Below are 18,697 nucleotides of genomic sequence, written 5' to 3'. Positions count from 1 at the left end.
GAACCAGTCAAGTTGTGTTTCAGTCTCGGAAGGTGCAATTAATTTCCTTTCTTTCTTTTTGTCTATAACATGTATTTCTTATGATTTCTTGAGATTTCTAAACAGAGAACATAGAAGGGATGCAAGGAAAGGAAATGCTGGGAGTGCTGGAGAATGGATGTGCACATTTGTAATTATGGGCATTCGTCCAGAAGTGTTGTGACATTCTGCAGTCGCTCATCAGTGCGCTGAGTCACGGTGCTCTCTCCTCTTCATATGCTGATCAGACTTGACGTGGATGGCATTTAAGACTAAATAGCACAAGGCGTATGTCACTTCTGGAGAAACGCTGGTAATAAGGATTTAATATGCAGGTGTTAGGTGTCATTGAGATGCGTCGCAGTGCACTGGATCTTTTCACAGATTAAAAATATGAAGATTAGGGAGAAGGCACATTATGCGTTTGTTAGACTTAACAACCTGCTTAGTTTGCCTCATACATTCACTCTCATCCATTATGCATTTGACCTGAAGCTGACCAGGACGCTATCTGCTTTGGAATCTGTAAGAGTTTGAAAATGTATGTGTTTGTTTATACTGAGTGCACAAATGCATTCATAGATGCCAGAAACTGATGAGTCAAAGTATTATATGCTCCCTGTTTTTATAGGCTGTTGATCCTTCACGTCCTACCAGCGGAAGTCAAGTCTTTTTCTTTTTCTAAAATTTGCCAACTGATGTACTGTGGCACTGGCAGAATGTCAAGATCTGTAAATAGTCAGTTCAAGCCTTGTCTTGTTTGATGATACTGCCTGATGAAAGTGTGGAAGTGCCTCTTAAGCCGTACGTCTTTGAGGACTGCTACAATTAAACTTGGCTGGACATAATGGATTTGGCATGATTCACAGTTTTAGGTCTTTTACCCTGATAATCCCATCCTCCTCTGAGAATTTAGAACAGCAACTCGCTTTGATTTTATATAACAAATATAGTGTTAAAACAAACATAGTTTAAGTACCACCATCTGTGCAGAGTATCTAGAAAACATAAATTTCCAGTTTGTGTAATGTCATAGAAAATAATTCTAAGAAAATAAACTTGTTATTCATTGGCACTACTTAATTATTTAAATAATATGGTTCAATAATGTGTAACATTTTCCCTCAGATTTTGAAATATTTTAAAAATTAAAATACATAACACTGCCTGGCCAAAATAAAAAAAGTCGCCACCCAAAAAAAGGTCACCCATTCTAATATTTTGTTGGAACGCTTTTAGCTTTGTTGACGGCACACATTGGCTGTGGGATTGTTTTGATACGCTTCTGCAATGTCACAAGATTAATTTCGACCCACTGTTGCGTAAACTTTTCACCAAGATCTTGCATTGATGATGGTAGAGTCTGCCTGCTGAGCAAAGCCTTCCCCAGCATGTACCAAAGATTCTCAGTGGGTTTAAGATCTGGACTCTGGTGGCTAATCCATGAGTGAAAATGACGTCTTATGCTCCCTGAACAACTCTTTCACAATTGAAGCCCAATGAATCCTGCCGTTGCCATCTTGGAATATGCCCGTGCCATCAGGGAAGAAAAAAATCTATCGAATGTACTGAATAACCTGGTCATTCAGTAAATTCAGGTAGTCAGCTGACCTCATTCTTTGAACACATGCTGTTGCTGAACATAGACCTGACCGACTGCAGCAACAGGGTAAATCTGGACTCATCAGACCATATCACCTTCTTTCCATTGCTCTAGAGTCCAATCTCTATGCTCCCTGGCAAATTTAAGCCTTTTTTTCCCAGTTAGCCTCACTGATTAGTGGTTTTCTTAAGGCTACACAGCTGTTCAGTCCCAATCCCTTGATTTCTCTTTTCATTGTGCATGCGGAAATGCTCCTTTTCCACATGCAACAGTGGTGCAGGATTTAGGGTGTATGTCCTGCAATTGGTGGGTTGCTAGTTTGATCCCTCACTCAAACGGTCTTAGTTGGGTCTTTGGGCAAGACAGTTCACCCAAATTGCCTGCTGGCGGTGGTCAGAGGGCCTGGTGACACTTATGTATGGCAGCCTCGCCTCTGTCAGTCTGCCCCAGGGCAGCTGTGGCTACTAACATAGCTCACCACCGTCAGGGTGTGAATGTGTGAATAAGTGTGGTGTAAAGCGCTTTGGGGTTGTCAGACTCGTTAAAGCTCTGTACAAGTACAAGCCTTTAATCAGTCTTCTTGCTACTGGGGACAGTAGCAAGAAGCTTTGCTTTCTGCTTCTTGTCCCAATCCTTTGCCTCATTAACTTGACTCCATGCCACAACCATAGTTGGTTTCTGCATGTATGGCAGTCTTGTGATTACCTTTCAAAAACATACACAACAATGTGATCACATCTTCTCAGGCCATTTTATTGGCATATGAAGATGTGAGCTTCAAAGGACCTATCCCCAATCCTGCACAAATTAAAAAACTGTTCTCCTCAAAACCATGATTGAGGAGAACAGTCAAGTTTGAGCTGTAAGCCAAACCCCAACAGCTGTTTTTTTTTTTTTTTTTTTGCCCTATGAGAAACCCTCGGCATACATGATACTAAAAACACCAGGGTTGACGGGCTCTTAAACTAGACATCATCTTATCTCTCAGGTCAGTCATTCTTGCATTGTTGTTTTTGCATCATTGTGGCTCAGTATTCAATCTGAAGGGATTTGACGTTAACTTCCCCTTAAGGTCGTTAACTTGACCTTGTGTCTCAGCTCCCCTCTGCCATAGCATTCATGTGTTGTATGTGTATGTGTGTGTGTGTGTGTCTGTGTGTATATATATAGATATATATATATATATATATATATATATATATATATATATATATATATATATATATATATATATATATATATATATATAAAATGTTTGACAAGTTGGATTAGTAACGTTTCCTTTAAAAACAGCTTCTTTGCTTAGTGCAATTCAAAGTGAACTGTTTTTTTTTCTTCTTCTTTTTTTGTAGGCTGGGAAAAGAGCTTTGCACTGCACTGCTGCTTCTCCAACTACAAGGTTTTATTTGAATAGGCGCTTGGCTTAAGACTTATCCAAAGTAGCATATTGTGAAAAGTGTGCGTTATTGCAATTCAAGGGATTGTGAGGTCTTAGTGGTCTGTAGCTTATACCTTACTGTCATATAATATTGTTTAGAAATATAAATAAAGACCTAAGCTCCCATGTAATTCAGTTTATTAGTACGGAGCAAATGGGACGGTGGACGCCTCACAGCAAAATGCAGCATGAAGAAATGTGGGGCGCTGTCTTTGCATTTGTGTTAAATTATTCTAAATATGTTTAGCGAGAGGCTAAACAGTATGAAACTCTTATCTTAATAAATAGCTTGATAGAGAAATATATGCCACAAATGCTGTTGGCAGGTTTTGCAAACAAGACTTTGTTCCTGTGAAAATCTGGCACTTTTCAAAGCTTCGGTGGCTTTAATGAGCCACACTGCTGTGCCAGTGGTGGATGCTGGGTGTTAGGAATAGCGCTCATGATAATGTGCCCAGCTGAGTGCCGGCTATGTTTTTCCCACTGTTATGGTAATGGAGCCTGTTGGGTTATTTTTATTTATTTTTTTACCACTTATAAAGGGTTTGTATGGCATTAAAAAAAAAATCAACATTTCAGTGATGTTTGCATGGAATTATTCCAAAATATGTAATGCTGATCCACACACCAAACTTTCATGTGTCTTTCAAGTGCAAATACTTCTAAGCTGTAGCATTGCTTCAGCTTAGGGTTTGTCCCTCTGTTGTCTTTCAGCAGCTTTTGGAACTGCACTGCCTGTCAAAGAAAAAGTGTTTGAGAAAAGCTGAATGAAAGGATGAAATGACATAAGGGGTCATTTGCTCGGCTCATATTTGGCCCCGTAGCTTTGAAGATGAAGAGGCATGAAAGGAGGTAGAACATCAGTAGGTAACTGGGCTCCTCAGAGGTGCAGGGACAGTTTATATTCTCTCGTTCTTTTCTCTTTTTCTTTTCTTTTTTTTCTGACTTTTTTTCCATGAGGAAATTGCCCTTCTTCTACCAGCACTACGCTTCTCTATGGTAATCAATTCAACTTGAAAGGCAAAGGAGACAGGCTTTTGAACCTTCATCAATCTGAGCGAATCTTTGCCAACTGCAAGCACAGCATGTGCTTATTAATGCCTTGCTATTTTGTGTAAATAATGTTCCTGTGATCTTTGTAGTTTTTTTTTCTTTCTGCAGTGCGTAACGATATGTGAGTAAAAAGTATGGTGTTTACTCTGATCCACAGTTTCAGAAAAGTTTACAACCACAACTTTTTGGCATGCATGTCATTTCAAAGCCTTTTAAGGATACATTTTTAAATTTCAGAATCCAACTGTTTCCAGGTTTGAACCAGAGCAGTCATTTTAGGTGAAGTTAAAAATGTACAGGTAGTCCTCCTTCGATATTTCACACACTATACATCGGTACTACTGGAACCGAAAACAGCACCCCAGCATGCTGCCGCCTCTATGCTTGACACTTAGTTGTAGGATTTGAAAGCTTTACGTTAACTCTCCAAACATACATCTACTCATTGTGGCCGGACAGCATAATTTCTTTCCTTTCTGACCTTAAAACATTTCTCCAGAGCCTGTTTAGCTTGTCCATTTTGGCAGCTTGTTGCACGGTGGAAAACACTGTAGTCTTGCAGCCAGGAGGTTCAGGGTTCAAATCCCAGCTGGGCGTTTCAGAATGCATGTTTTAATTTTGCATGCGCGGGTGCTCTCCTGTTACCTGACTTCGCCAGATGGATTTGCTCCGCATATCCATCTGGAAACCTTCCGTTGAAGTAATTTTGGGAAGGGGCGAAAATACCGGTTAGCTGATTGGCCTATGTTGGTGATAGACGGGCCAAATGAACCAATCAGATCAACGAAGCATATGACGTACTCGTCAACATGCTCTGTTACGAGCGACGACGAAAACACAACCCAAGCCAAGCTACTCTTGCTGCTGCAGGTAAAGGCTCGTTAGCTCAGCAAAAAAATAATCTGTAATTCCGATAAAACTTGCTCGATAGCCACGCTAACGCTAGTTTCATCGGCTGAAGCCGCCATGTTCTTTAGACTGAACTGTCGCGCTTCTCGTTGCGTCACACCTCAACCCGCCTCAAAGCCAACGCTGATTGGACGTTCGTTTGGTGAACGGCTCCAAATTTTCTTTAACAGAAAGTAGCCAGACTGATCTGCGAGTGAAACCTTGAAAGCTCGCGAGATCAGGATGGTCTCACGAGGCTAGCTCTCCTGGTGCCTCGTCTTCCTTTCATGGGATCAAACTCATGGACTGAAGTCTTGTTTTCAAAAACCACAGAAATTGTGTGGCAATAAAAACCTTCCTTTCTGAAAAAGAACAACTGAAACGCATCACTAAATGCCTAAAATTAGTATCTAATTCACACACGATATGGACACCTCTGACGAGAATAAAGAGAAGCATTGAGGATTATCTCAATCAATTCGTAATAGTTCTGTTAAACTGTCCCGATGTGATGTGAATGAAACAAGCCCTCATAAGGCTATCTTGATTGTTCATGTTCCTCTACATGACAGGACTGTTTTTCTATTTTCAATAGCTTTTGTGCATAATTTTAAGAGTTTGAAAGCAAAAAAAAAGGTCTGAATATTTTAAAGGGGACCTTGATTTAAATTGTTGGATATCAGCTATATTGCATCAGTGGGAATAGAAGAGGCAGGATGGATGAGATGTTTGACCTTTTCAGATTTGTCCCTGGGTAGCGAATTTGCTGGAGGGTGCTGGGGCAGGGAGCAGCAGAGCGTTGAATTATCACTCCCACTGTTCAGATGCTACAGACCTGATCTCCCACTTGCTCCCCTCCCACCTCTAATGGGTTAGGAACACACTGAGGCAAAAAAGAAAAAAAAAAGGATGGAGATAGCCAGAGTGAGTAGGAGGAGGGACTTTGTCGGCTGAGTCTGATTGTCTGCAGGTTAAGCTTAGAAACAAATTACCGTTTTTGCTGGGCGCTGAAAAGAGGTAGAGGCAGGTCACATTGTAGTGGCAAATCTTTTGCAAAAGCTTTTTGTTATTCTGCAGTGCGATCGAGCTGAGTCTGTGACAGCTACCGGCAGGAAACATGTCAGGGCTTTGATGGATGCTTTCTATATTGAAAGGCTACGATGACTTTTTAGTTGACTGGGCTTTCACTGAACACCGCCTGTTCCACCATCAAATAAAAGCACAACAGCAAGGAGGGAAAAAAAAGATAAGAAAGAAACTTGCCACAATGCTTTGTAATAGTTTGCAGAGTCACATCGGACATCGTGTCTTTGTTGGAGGAGAGTGGCTGTCAAAAATATGACGATCAGCTTTTTTTTTTTCGAAAAACAAAATGTGTGGTCACATTTTCGTCTGTCAGCCTTTAGAAACAACAGCAGCATCTAGGTTTCACTCAGCTGCTTGCATTCACTTTCATATGTTTTGGTCATAAAAGAACCTCTTCATAATATTTACTGCATTAGTTTCTAAATCCAGTTCAAGGCATGTATTTTTTCTGCTCCACCCTCACCCATCTGTACATCCAAACCATGTTTTGGGTAAAGCCTGATGTTTGAGTGTAGTACCATTTCTTCATGCTGCATCTTTTCTGTTCTTCCCCACCCCTCTCCTCATGCCATCCAGAGCCCATCTTGTGCGATGTAGGGGAGTTTCACTGTCATGACCAGCACACCTGCATACCGAATGCCTGGCTCTGTGACGGTGAGCCCGACTGCCCCGATGACTCTGATGAAAGCGATCATGCCTGTAAGTCACCCATTTCATCCATTCCACACTAATGCAAGTCATTCATAAGTAATTATGCCATTACACAGTTCTAGTCAGAAGTCTACTTATTGTGCCATGTCTGATTTTTGGGCTTTTGCAGGAGCATAGTGCAAGTTTTTGCACTATATTAGCCCCCTCTGGTGTCAAGTTGTCTTTAGAGTTAGGTTACCAACTGTGGTAAATGGAAGATGACTAATTTTATACATCGGGCAATTGTAAGGGCATGTATGGGAAAGAAAATAAATAATATTTAACTTCAAATCTTGCACCATGCACCTTTAATAATTTATTTAATTTCAAGGGTGGAGTGATTATACAAATAACTGTGAAGGATCCTAGAAACAAAAACTGAGTGCACACATTTAAAATTTGAGGATTTTTACTTGTCCAAATAGGGTCAAAATGAAACAAAAGTGATAACCAGAGGCTCACATTGAATGCAGTGCAGTTACAGTCGTGGTGCTGCAAGTAACCCGGATAATTTAAAAAAATTAACATGTCTACTCACATCAGTTGCATGCCGTTACAGGTCTGGTTACTGAGGACGTGCGGCACGGCGAAAAATCCCGCAAGAAGGAAGTTTGACCGGTTACTGGATCAAGCTCCTATAATTTCACAAGCTAAACAGGAAACGTCGGGCTCTACACAAGATACATTTCCAGCGAGTTTCAGAATAGTATCACCGCACCAACTTAACTAGCTTGACCAGTGTAAACAAAACGGTGACACAGAAACACAAGGAAACAGAGGGGATTTTGGAGGATGAAACGGGAAAACGTGTTTTGCCCTAAAAAAAAAAAAACATGGCTGTTTTTTAATCATTTATAAAGAAAGCAACAGAAAGGACCACATGATGTTCTGTTCTGAGCCCGGTGTAAATAGTAAGAGGTGTACCTCCGCTTACAGTCCACTTGGTACTGGGCAGGTCATCTTGGAACACTTTAGGTTAAAAAAAATCTCTTAATATTGAGTTTTCAGGTTTTTGTCTAACTGGCACTTTTAAATGATTGTATGTTTTTCTTTCCCTTGACCTATTTCTTTCAAGTTGTTTTTTGTGCTGTTAAACATTCAATTCAATTAAATTTTATTTAGCTGGTGCCAATTCACGATACATGTCATCTCAAGGCATTTTACAAAGTCAAATTCAATCAAATCATACAGATTGGTCAAAAGGTTCCCCATCTATGGAAGCCCAGTTGATTAAATGACATGTCTTGGTAAAAAAAAAACAAAAAAAAACTTTTCTTCAACAAAAAAAGTTTTTTTTTACTTTATTACCAGAGGCCAATTTAATGCAATCCAGATTAAGTGATTGATTAAGAAGTTAATTTCTGAGGCTCTGGTTGAAAGATTATAACTTCTGTCTTGTCAGAATTTTAAATCAGGAAATTTAAAGTCATACAAGTTTTGATGTCACTAAGACATGCCTGTACTTGAAGTAATTGATTTGATTCATTGGGATTTATGGATACATATAGCTGAGTATCATCATCATAACAGTGAAAAGGAATCCCGTGCCATCTGATAATTTTACCAATCTGAAGCATATAGATAGTAAAGAGAATTGGTCCAAGGACTGAACCCTGTGGTACTTCACAAGTGGTCCTAGAGTTTGAATATTTATTTTTAACATCAACAAACTGGAATCTGTCAGACAGATATGATTTAAACCAGCCTAATGCTTTCCCCTTAATTCCTACAGTATGCTCAAGTCTTTGTAGAAGAATATTGTGATCAACTGTATCAAATGCAGCACTGAGATCTAGCAGGACAAGTACAGACACAAGTCCATTATCTGAGGCCATGGGAATATCATTATGATGAGCTCTAAAGCCTGACTGAAACTTTTCAAATAGGTCATTACTTTGCAAATGTCCACATACTTGATTAGCAAATACTTGCTCAAGAATTTTAGATAGGAAAAGAAGATTAGATATAGCTCTGTAATTTATTAAGTCATGTTGATCAATAGATGGTTTCTTAAGTAAAGTTTTAGCAACAGCTACTTTAAAAGCCTGTGGTACATATCCATTTACTGAGGATAGATTAATCATATCTAAAATGGGGGCATTAATCAAAAGGAACATATCATTAAATAACTTGCAGAGTAACACTAACAGTCCCCCATAGAACTGCTCTCTAACCTCTTGAACACCTTGTTGGCAAGCAAGGCCATTCATTTTATTCTGAAAACATCACACTTACACAGATTTGCACACACTGCCAATAATGTCTTGTGAATGCTTTTGGTTGGATTTGCCTAAAACAGTTATATTAAAAGTATTAAATGAAACATTAGTTTCACTCTGTAGACCAACATTTCTTTACTTACCTTGATTATGCCACGGTAATATACTTAGATGTTCATCATGTAAAGCAGTTTGAATGGTCTTGTTGCTGTACACATAAAATTGTGTTAACTTACACAGCCCTTGAGCTTTTCCACATTTGGTCATGTCACAGCTACAAATGTCAATGTATTGGCTTTGGATTTTATTTGAGAAACCAAAACCAAAAGTAGCATGGAAGTGGAAGGAAAATGAAATATGGTTTTCCATATATTTCACCAAAACATGTAAAGTATGCTTTGTTTTTTACATTCAGTGAATTCTTTGTAGTACTTACTTTTGCTGAAATTACAATTTAAAGTCTTTTGAGGTATGTCTCTACCAATTTCCCTACATCTAGATCTCAAAATTCCTTCTAATTCATTTTTACAAAATAGCTAAGTTAAGGTCAAGAGGATTGGAGAGAATATTTTTGTGATCCTTGATGTTCAAGACTTTTCAAAGATTTTGAGTCAGATTTAAACATACTTATGTTTTATGTTTAAGGTCATCGCCCTTCAGAAAGTTTCAAGTCTTTTTCGGCCTCTAACATGATTTTCTTTCCCAGTATTACCCTGCATGTGTCTTGTTTTGGACCCTTATTTGTAGAGGGAAACATATCGACTAATATACACTATAGTAATTAAATACCAAAATCCATGATGTACAGATAACATAAACTTGAAGAAAAACTTGTGAAAACCAGGAATCAGGAAAGCACAGCAGAGGACCCAGCAAGGGATGAAACAGACTAGTTTAATAGTTGCAGGTGATCAGCGCGAACCAGGACCAGGAGGGTTTATTCAACTGGATAAAAATCATCTGAGATGAGAGTGGAGCAAGGCTAAGCGGCTGAGAGAGGCTTGATTATTGACATTGCAGGAATAAAACAATAGAGAAAGATACTGGGGGATAACTAAGACACATTGAAAAACTAGAACTAGAACAAAACAATGAAAAACTATTAAAATCAGAAAACATCAAAAACAAAAAAATAACTTCAACATAAGAAAATAAAAATCTCAAAGGTCAGACCAAAACAAACTAAAACACCAAGTAGACATGGTGATTTTTTTTTTTACTTCAGCTACATTTCTTTCATGTCTGACCAGCTTACTTGCCCCTGCTGAAGGAAAGCATGCCCACAGCATGATACAACAATCATCATGTTTCTTTGTGAAAGTTGTGTCAGACTAACACGCATCATTACTTTTTCAACGCACATAGTACTTTAAATGTTTGACAAAGTGTTCAATTTTGGCTTGTGGAAAAGTACAAACAGGGTTGCTTCCCAGAAAAGGCTTTCTTCTTGTCGCCCTTCCATAAATGCTTGATTTCACATTTGTACTCTTTCTATTCGCTGGGGATGGACTGGATGTTGCTCTGGGAGATGGTCAATATTGGGGTTATTATTTTATAACACAACCCTGCTTTAAATTTCTCATCTCTTTGTGTCCGCGATGCCGTCTGATCACTGATGGTCCAGATCAAACCTCTGCTTTGCTTTACCACCTTTTAAGCAAAGGCCTACCTTCTCATGTCGGTTTTATAGATATATACAAGAAATGTGAAGAGGCAAATCCCTTCCTGACGGCCGCCTAAACTAAACTGAAGTGAAAACAAGAGCTTGAGATAGGACATAAAATACACTTCAGCAGTAACCTATATATGAAAGGTATGCTGCCTACTTATAATTAGGACTTAATATTCATATTGAACACCAGCTTCCTTAGATGTGAAAGCTCATTTTGTTGTGTTTTGTTTGTGTACATTATATAACTCTCAAAGTATAATTAAGTTGTTTTCAAGGTGATTGGAAAGACTCAACAGACAAACAAATGCAAAAGCCTGCTTATACTTCAGAGCGGTGAAACATCACTCTATGAATTTATTAAGACCGTTACTCTGTGCGCAAGTGAAAATCCTTTATTGTACTGTGAATATTTGGCTTCACGCATCCAGCTGCAATCCGCTAAACTTCCACTTGCCCTTCACATCAGAATTGTTTGTGGCATGAATGCTCTCAGGGATTATTATTTACACACTTTTGTGACATAGATTTCCTTTAATGGAGAAACAGAGCAGAATTATAGGCTGAATGGGCCTTTGTAAATCACAGGGAGACGGTGACTGTCATGCAGTCGATCGCAGCCAAAAACAAATAATGCAGCAAAACTAAATTATTAACATTCAGCACAGGTTCTCCAATTGGTGTGAGTTATTGGGTGTAATTAGGACTTTATCGTTTTGGCAGTGACATCTGTGCATAAATTGTTTGCAAGTGTGCAATAATTATTAATGCCTGAGCATGCGCAAGGCAGTGTATCAGGCAGGTTACTTTGAGATGATGACGGGTGCTGCAGAAAAAGACACGGGCTTAGCTGCTCTGCTCAAAATGATATAATTACACATTTACCAGCTGTTAACACGCGCACATCTGCCTGCATGCTCTCTGAGGGTATGAAAGCAATGAGGTGGTGGTTTGCCGAACGCGCCTCCCAGCCTCTGTGCATGCTGAGATAAAGCAACACGAACATGCGACCTAGACACGAGTCAGGAGGAATAGAAAGAATGAGAATGTTCCCAAGACTACAAAAGCACAAGCAGACACAGTGGCAAGACGGGCTGCATCTTCCCCTGGGTTCTTCGTTGATAAAGTGAGTTGTTGTGTTTTGTTCATTCCTCCATATCGCTCTATCACTAATATACTGCACTTGGCTTATTGCCTGTTTATTTGTCCTATTTCTTTTTACCATGTGTGCCATATTAATTATCATAAAGGTATGCAGCATCATTCTAAAGGGACAAATTGTCATTTAAAGTGATACTTTACGTATTTTTCGGCATGAATGCACAGCACTTTGTACGGTATCAAAAATATTTCTGTACGTCCCGTGACATTTTCCACATTTTGTCACATTTTGTCACATTACAAGTAACGGAGTGTTTTATGGATTATTTTTGGGTTAGACTAAAACAAATCAGGGCCGCACAGTGGCAGTGCGTCTGTGTTGCCCTGTGATGGACTGGCGACCTTTCCAGGGTGTACTGTCGCACAATGACTGCTAAAGATGGTACAAAGGAAGTCCCATGTGCGACTCAGCATGAATAAGCTGGTTTAGATAATGGATGGATGGATAGATAAAATAAAATATCATATAACTGGAAAAGGGAGGGGAAATGGTTTATACATGGTTTTCCAATTATTTGCAAGTAAGCATCTGAAAAACATGGCATGCATTTGCGATTCGACCCCTTTAGGTCCGATACCACTAAATAAAATCTAGTGCAGGTAGTTAACTTCAGCAGTGACCTAATTGTTTTAAAGTAAATAGTTTACCTGTGTGTAATTTAATCTTAGTATAAATACACCAGTGAAAGCAGAACATTTATAGATGGCTTTATTTTCAGATTTTGGCAATAAAACAATATCCCAAGCTTAGAGCATTGAAGGGTGTACTGTTGATTCGGTCGTCCAATAACTTGCAATAACTACAAACTACAAACCTACAAAGATATGGCCATCTCCCTAAACTCGTAGGCTGTGCATGAATAGCATTAATCAAAGAAACAGCGAAGAGGCCCACAATAAAGCTGGAGGAGCTGAAGAGATCTGCTGCTTTGTTGGCAGGCTCTGTGAGTACCAACTACAAAGCCATATGAAGTCCAATATGCAACATGCCACAAGCCATGTGGGAGACAGAGCAAACATGGGGAATAAGGTGCTCAGTACAAATAAAACAAAAATAAAAGTTTCTGATCCACATGAAAATATCTATACCAATACTGCACCTCACCCTGAACACACCGTCCCTGTGGTGAAATATGGTTATGGCAGAATCGTGTTGTGGAGATGCTTCTCTTCAGCAAGGATAGAGAAACTGGTCATAGTTGATGTCAAGATGGATGGAACAACTGTAACTGCAAGCAAAGGTGATAATGACTAGTATTGACTTATATTGGGCATGGTTTATATTTAAGATATTTTTCAAAACCATGAAATTTTTTTCTTCCACCTTAAATTTGTTGGTTGGTAATTGTTGGATGATTTGTGTTCTAAAAATCCAAATTATATACAAGACGTTTGTGGTTGTAACATGACAAAATGTGAAGAAATCCAATGGGTATGAATATCTTTTATAGCACTACATCTTATTTTTAAGTCATTCTAGTCAAATTGGGACAATAAAAAAATAATAATAATGTTTTCGTCAGAGAGAAGGTATCAACAGAAAGTGTATTACAAACTGACTTGCCAGCATATAGGTTTAATGTGGTATCCAGCTGCACATTTCAACATCACATTAACAGCTAAATATTATCATATTGCAACCAAAGGTGCAGTTTAAAGGACAAAATCTCTGGTTTAGTCATTTCAAAGTTTCGATTTTTGAATCTTGTGTATATATATACCTAATAGAGAGATTCCAGGCAGTGACTGAGAGCCAAGAGATGTAATCTCCAAAACGCAATTAATTATCACTTTGATTAATGTTGGCACAGTTTTATTTACTAAGCCTGCAGAAAGAAGACCCTGCATATTAATCTAAAGAAATTGGTGTCATATTATCATGGATTATGTCTCGATAGAAAAAGGAATTAGATCAGCTTTACCCAACAAACAAAAACCGGATTGGAATACATTCTGCCTTCTTAAATAATACTAAGGATTGCAATAAGCTGTGGAGACAAAAAAAAAAAGAAACTCACTTCATATCACGGTCACTGAACTAAAAGCTTGGGATTCAGCATCTCTTGGAGCAGCACATAGGCCTGCTTTGATTTGACGTAGTATTGTAGGTCTTACATAGAGGGGGTTTAATATCTTAAGAAGGAGGCGAGGTAATATATTAAACTCTTGTCATCTAGATATATGAAAACAGTGCCACGCATGGCTTCTCGCTTCCCTGCTCTGCTTGGTCAGGGAGATGTAATCACAGGGACTTCGGGGCTTATTGGGAAGAGGGAAAGAAAGGTGGCCTTGGATTGCAATAGCTCGAGTCCAGGCGGAGACAAGAGCTTATCCACTCAGCTGCCAGCCTCACAGGAGTGGACAGCTGATGCCAGTTACTCATGGATCAGAGAATGCAGTTGGTCTTTAGAAATGACAAAACAAAGACCTAGGAAAAAGCAATTTGTCCTCTTTTGTCATGAAATCATTAGGCAAACCTTTCTTCTTTCTGAGCAAAGCGACTCCTTGAGTGGTGATTGTCGAGGTGGGATGACGGAAAAAATGCAAACAGGATAATCTCTTAGTTCGTGCAAACGTAAAAAATGTGTTCTAAATGTCAAGGCAGTCTCAAGACACTAAGTTATGGTGTTTGCTGTGCATTTGTCATAATCTGGGACAGTCACATTTTATTTAATGCAGAAGTATTTCTAATGTCGTTTCAAAAACTCATTGCTAATGGCTGTCAGCGTTTACTCCCTGGCTACATTGATGCTTCATGCTTTCAGAGAATATTTAGAACCTAAATCCATCATGAATCCTTTAGGAAAGGATTTCATGGACTTTTGGCTCCTCTTAGACGTGCTGCAATAAGGAGCTTTGTGAATCTGGTGAACACAGAGACCAGTGAATCCTCTGATTAAATTGTCACTCCCAAAGGGAAAGACAATCAAAGGGGTCAGTGGCTGACTTCAAAAACATGGGCACAAGAGCTGTGTTTCATGGCTGATGATTGACTTTACCTGGTCGTTGCCATTGTTGATATCAGGGTCCTGGAGGTAAAGTGGGAGGACAGCTGTTCAAAGATAGCACTCTCTCAGGGTTTTCTCTTTTTATTTCTCTTTACCAGCAGGGAAGGACACATCACCCAATGCCTTTACCCCAATAGCCTTCCCCCTAGTTTACTACTACTAAATCCAGATTATTCAACAGGAAACTTGAAAACAAAAAAAAAACATATTTAAAAAAAAAAGCAGACAGTTTCTACCTCATTTTACATTTTGCTGCTCTTAGAACTATTATATATATATATATATATATATATATATATATATATATATATATATATATATATATATATATATATATATATATATATATTTATATTTATATATATATTTATATTTGTTGTTTTTATCAACCCTGACCAACCATCTCTGTGTCCATCCAGTCTTCCATTTATTGTCTTCTGCTTATCTGAGATTTGGTGGCAGGGCCAATAGATCGAGGACAGAAACCCAGACATCCCTCTCCCCAATGATGTCCTCCAGCTTTTTCTGTATGACCCGTAAAACGCTGTCCATATACCCCATAATATCGCAGCAGCCCTTACAAAATACCTCAGGGGACATGGTCGTAAGCCTTCTTAAGAGCCACAAAATACATGTAAATGGGAGAACGATACTCCCATGCACCATCCGCTATTCCATGGCCAGGAAAAAACTGTTTCCTTCTGGAACTAAGATTCAGTTGGAGCCTCCTCTCCAACACCCTAGCTTAAGCTTTCCCAGGGAGGCAGATAATAATGATCCCTCAATAAAAGGAACATGCTCTATGGTCCCCTTTAAAAAACTGTCAAATTTGCCACTCCAGTGGTGTTGCCCCACCCCTCTATGCGACATCGAAGAGGGTGTCGACCATGACAGCCCTACAGTGCCCTGAGCTTTTATAAAGTCTGCCTGAATCTCATCCATAGCTTGTGCCCCAACACTGGGAGCTTTTTAACTACCTCAGTGACCTCTGCTACAATGATTGAATGACATTATGACCTGATTGAGAACATCCTCAAAGTGCTCCTTCCACCACTCCACGATGTCCTCAGTCTGCGTCCACAGCTTATTTGCTCTTTGTGTGTTGTTGAAAAATTTGAAACCTGCATCCTCATCCAACACAGTGATGATGTACAGTACATCATCTCTAAAGGGACTGCTATGAGTCTTTCTGACTCGTAATGTAAAACTTAGCAGATGCTAATGACTTTTTGCACATTTTTAGCTTCTCAGTAAAGTTAGATTCTACCATTTGAAAACATTATGTCCTGTCTGTTTCTTTGATTTTTTTTTTTATTTATTAAGATCATAAAAATATACCTTGCTAGAATGGCTTGTTCTACTGTCTTTCCGATTTTGATGAGTTGCTAAGAGAACTTATATACCCCAAGGAAACAAGAAGCAATGGATTTAATTTTTAAAAATTTGTAGACACTCAGAATATCCTAAAAAATATTAAATAAAATGTTTTGTTACATGTATTATTTTAGGAATCATTAGGGGGTAATTTTGCCAAATGGGGCATATTTATCCCATTTCAAAAGTGTTTCCAAATTAAAGGCTGGATTTTCATTGTGTTCAGTGTGAGATTATGATTCTGCAATAAGATTTCAGTTCATTTGAAGCCTTTAAACTCATCTTTATAAGTTGTGAGGTGGCAGGCATTGTAGGCAGATGGATGTATTTTTATTTAAGCAATCTACGCATTATCCCACCATTCCTGTATCTGTATCCTATGTCTTGTTATGTGACAATGAAACCTGCCAGTCTTAATACTAATAAAGAGATTACTAAAAGTTCAGAAAGAAAGTAACTAATAGATAAACCACTCATTCAAATCAATGAGACAATTATTAAGTCATAATGCTGAAAAACAATTTCATCTCTTACTACTTACACTGAACTAATTTATTGGTAATAAAGAGCTAAGAGCAGTGTTTTTTTTATAATTAATATGCATTATTTTACTATTAAAGAAAGGAGATTTAAAAAGCAAAATGCAAATAAAATAAATGTAAACCATAACTTCCAGCACTGTCTGGACATTTTAATGTTTTGAGGTATAGCTGACAAAAGACTTGTGGGAACACTAAACAACATATCTGGGGTGGAGTTGCTGTATCTATAGCTATGCTTTAGAGCCTCCCTACCAACTTGTTGCAGGGCAGTTTATCTGGCAGGTCCCATATTGAAATAAATGTATCACTAATGTGTCTGGTCCTCAGGAGAATTGGCGCCAGTAGACTGGAGGTTTAGGGGGTAATGTAGCGTTGCAGTGTGTTATCGAGCTAAATAACTGTCCCTTTTGCATTATGTACCATTTTTTTCTAAGATATCAGCCTTTTGTTGGCTCTTAAATGAAGTGTATACATATTATGAAAATCTTTCTCTAAAGATCCTCTATCGAGACAGTTTATAATATCTGTGAGACCATTTATTCTGCATGATTCTGGTTTTACTTTTTCTTCCTTTTTTTCAAGTGATGTTTTTATAAAAAGCTTTAATTATACACCGTGTCTACGATACTGAGGGTTTTAGCATGGTAAACATTAGTTAGAAATAGAGTTTGTATCTTCCCTTCCATGTTCCTGTCATGGGGAATTGATTTAAGAACACAATCACTATTGTCGGCTAATTGACATAATTAACCAAGCACACGTTTAGGCAGTCTTACTTGATGATATTTTTTGGTTTATTTTGTTTAACATCCACATCTTTGTAATAAGACTGGTTATTTAAATGTCTTCATCATGCATACTTCGTGGTGCCTTCTCCACATTTCTGCAGGTTTGTCTCATCTCTTTTGTCCATTGTTCAAAGAAACAAATGCGATGCTTGATATTTATGCCTATGCACCTATAGCCATATACAATTGGCTTTTTGAATTTATTTAATAAACACTTCTTGTGTCAAAATGTGATAGTTTTACTGAAGAAAAATCATTATTGTTGTCCCTAATGTAATTTGCATGCACTCAACTCAGTTGTACTGGATTTCCCCTCCCTCTGTCATTTAGCAGATCTCCATATGTTTGAGCATTTGTCTTTTGGCAAAACCATTAGTGCAAGTATTTTGTTGCCTGGTGACAATCTTGTACCCACACTATGTCTCATTCCTGTCAGAAGTGATGCACTGGGAGGAGCACACTACAGCTTTGTCTTTGCTCTCACAACCCCCCATCTCAACAACTAAGCTGCACTGACACATTTTCCCCTCTGTATTCCCTCCAACTACGAATGTTGTGAAGGACTACGTCCCAGCTTGTCACCTTAAGAACCAAAGAAAAAGAGCATATTTTATAAACTTAACATGCCTGCTGTCATGGAGCCAGTGTGACATTTAAGTATTAAAATCTACATTATTCCCTTGCTGGTGCAGCAGGGAAGAAATGCAAAGCTATTGCAAAAGCTAATCCAAAGCACACAGAGTTAACTACAGCATGACTCCTGCTGAGAATGTTATCCTGTAATCAGAATCACAAGTGTCATTCAACTCAGAAGTAAGAAGGAGCTGGACTTGATTTTAAATCAATATGAATCATTTGAAAAGGCTTTGAAGTTTGCTTTATAGATACATTGCTTTGGAGAAGTTTACGTACACTCATACTGAGCATTAGCATCCCTTGGTAAAATCAGTCATTTATTTGTGTAGACCTTTCCATCTCCACAATAATGCTGAGCATAGTGCTTAACAAAATCAATATATAAGAAATTATGAAACAACAACAAAAAATGATATACACTGATCAAAAAATAAAGGGAACACTTAAACAGCACAATGTAACTCCAAGTCAATCACACTTCTGTGAAATCAAACTGTCCACTTAGGAAGCGACACTGGTTGATA

The 18,697-nt window shown here is 38.5% G+C and overlaps 1 protein-coding gene across 1 annotated transcript in view; it reads left to right on the top strand.

Annotated features, from left to right (window-relative positions):
• The window catches only part of lrp1bb (low density lipoprotein receptor-related protein 1Bb), a 394,708-nt gene that overhangs the window by 104,007 nt on the left and 272,004 nt on the right, over nt 1–18,697 (top strand). Inside the window, exon 2 of the mRNA XM_036139564.1 lies at nt 6,663–6,785. Coding sequence (XP_035995457.1) covers nt 6,663–6,785 — 123 coding nt within the window. The remainder of the gene's footprint in view (nt 1–6,662; nt 6,786–18,697) is intronic.

The sequence above is a fragment of the Fundulus heteroclitus genome, chromosome 7 (assembly GCF_011125445.2).
Source record: "Fundulus heteroclitus isolate FHET01 chromosome 7, MU-UCD_Fhet_4.1, whole genome shotgun sequence".
NCBI classification, from domain to species: domain Eukaryota; kingdom Metazoa; phylum Chordata; class Actinopteri; order Cyprinodontiformes; family Fundulidae; genus Fundulus; species Fundulus heteroclitus.
Note: the sequence above shows the minus strand (reverse complement) of the source record. Positions and strands in the feature narration are given on the sequence as shown.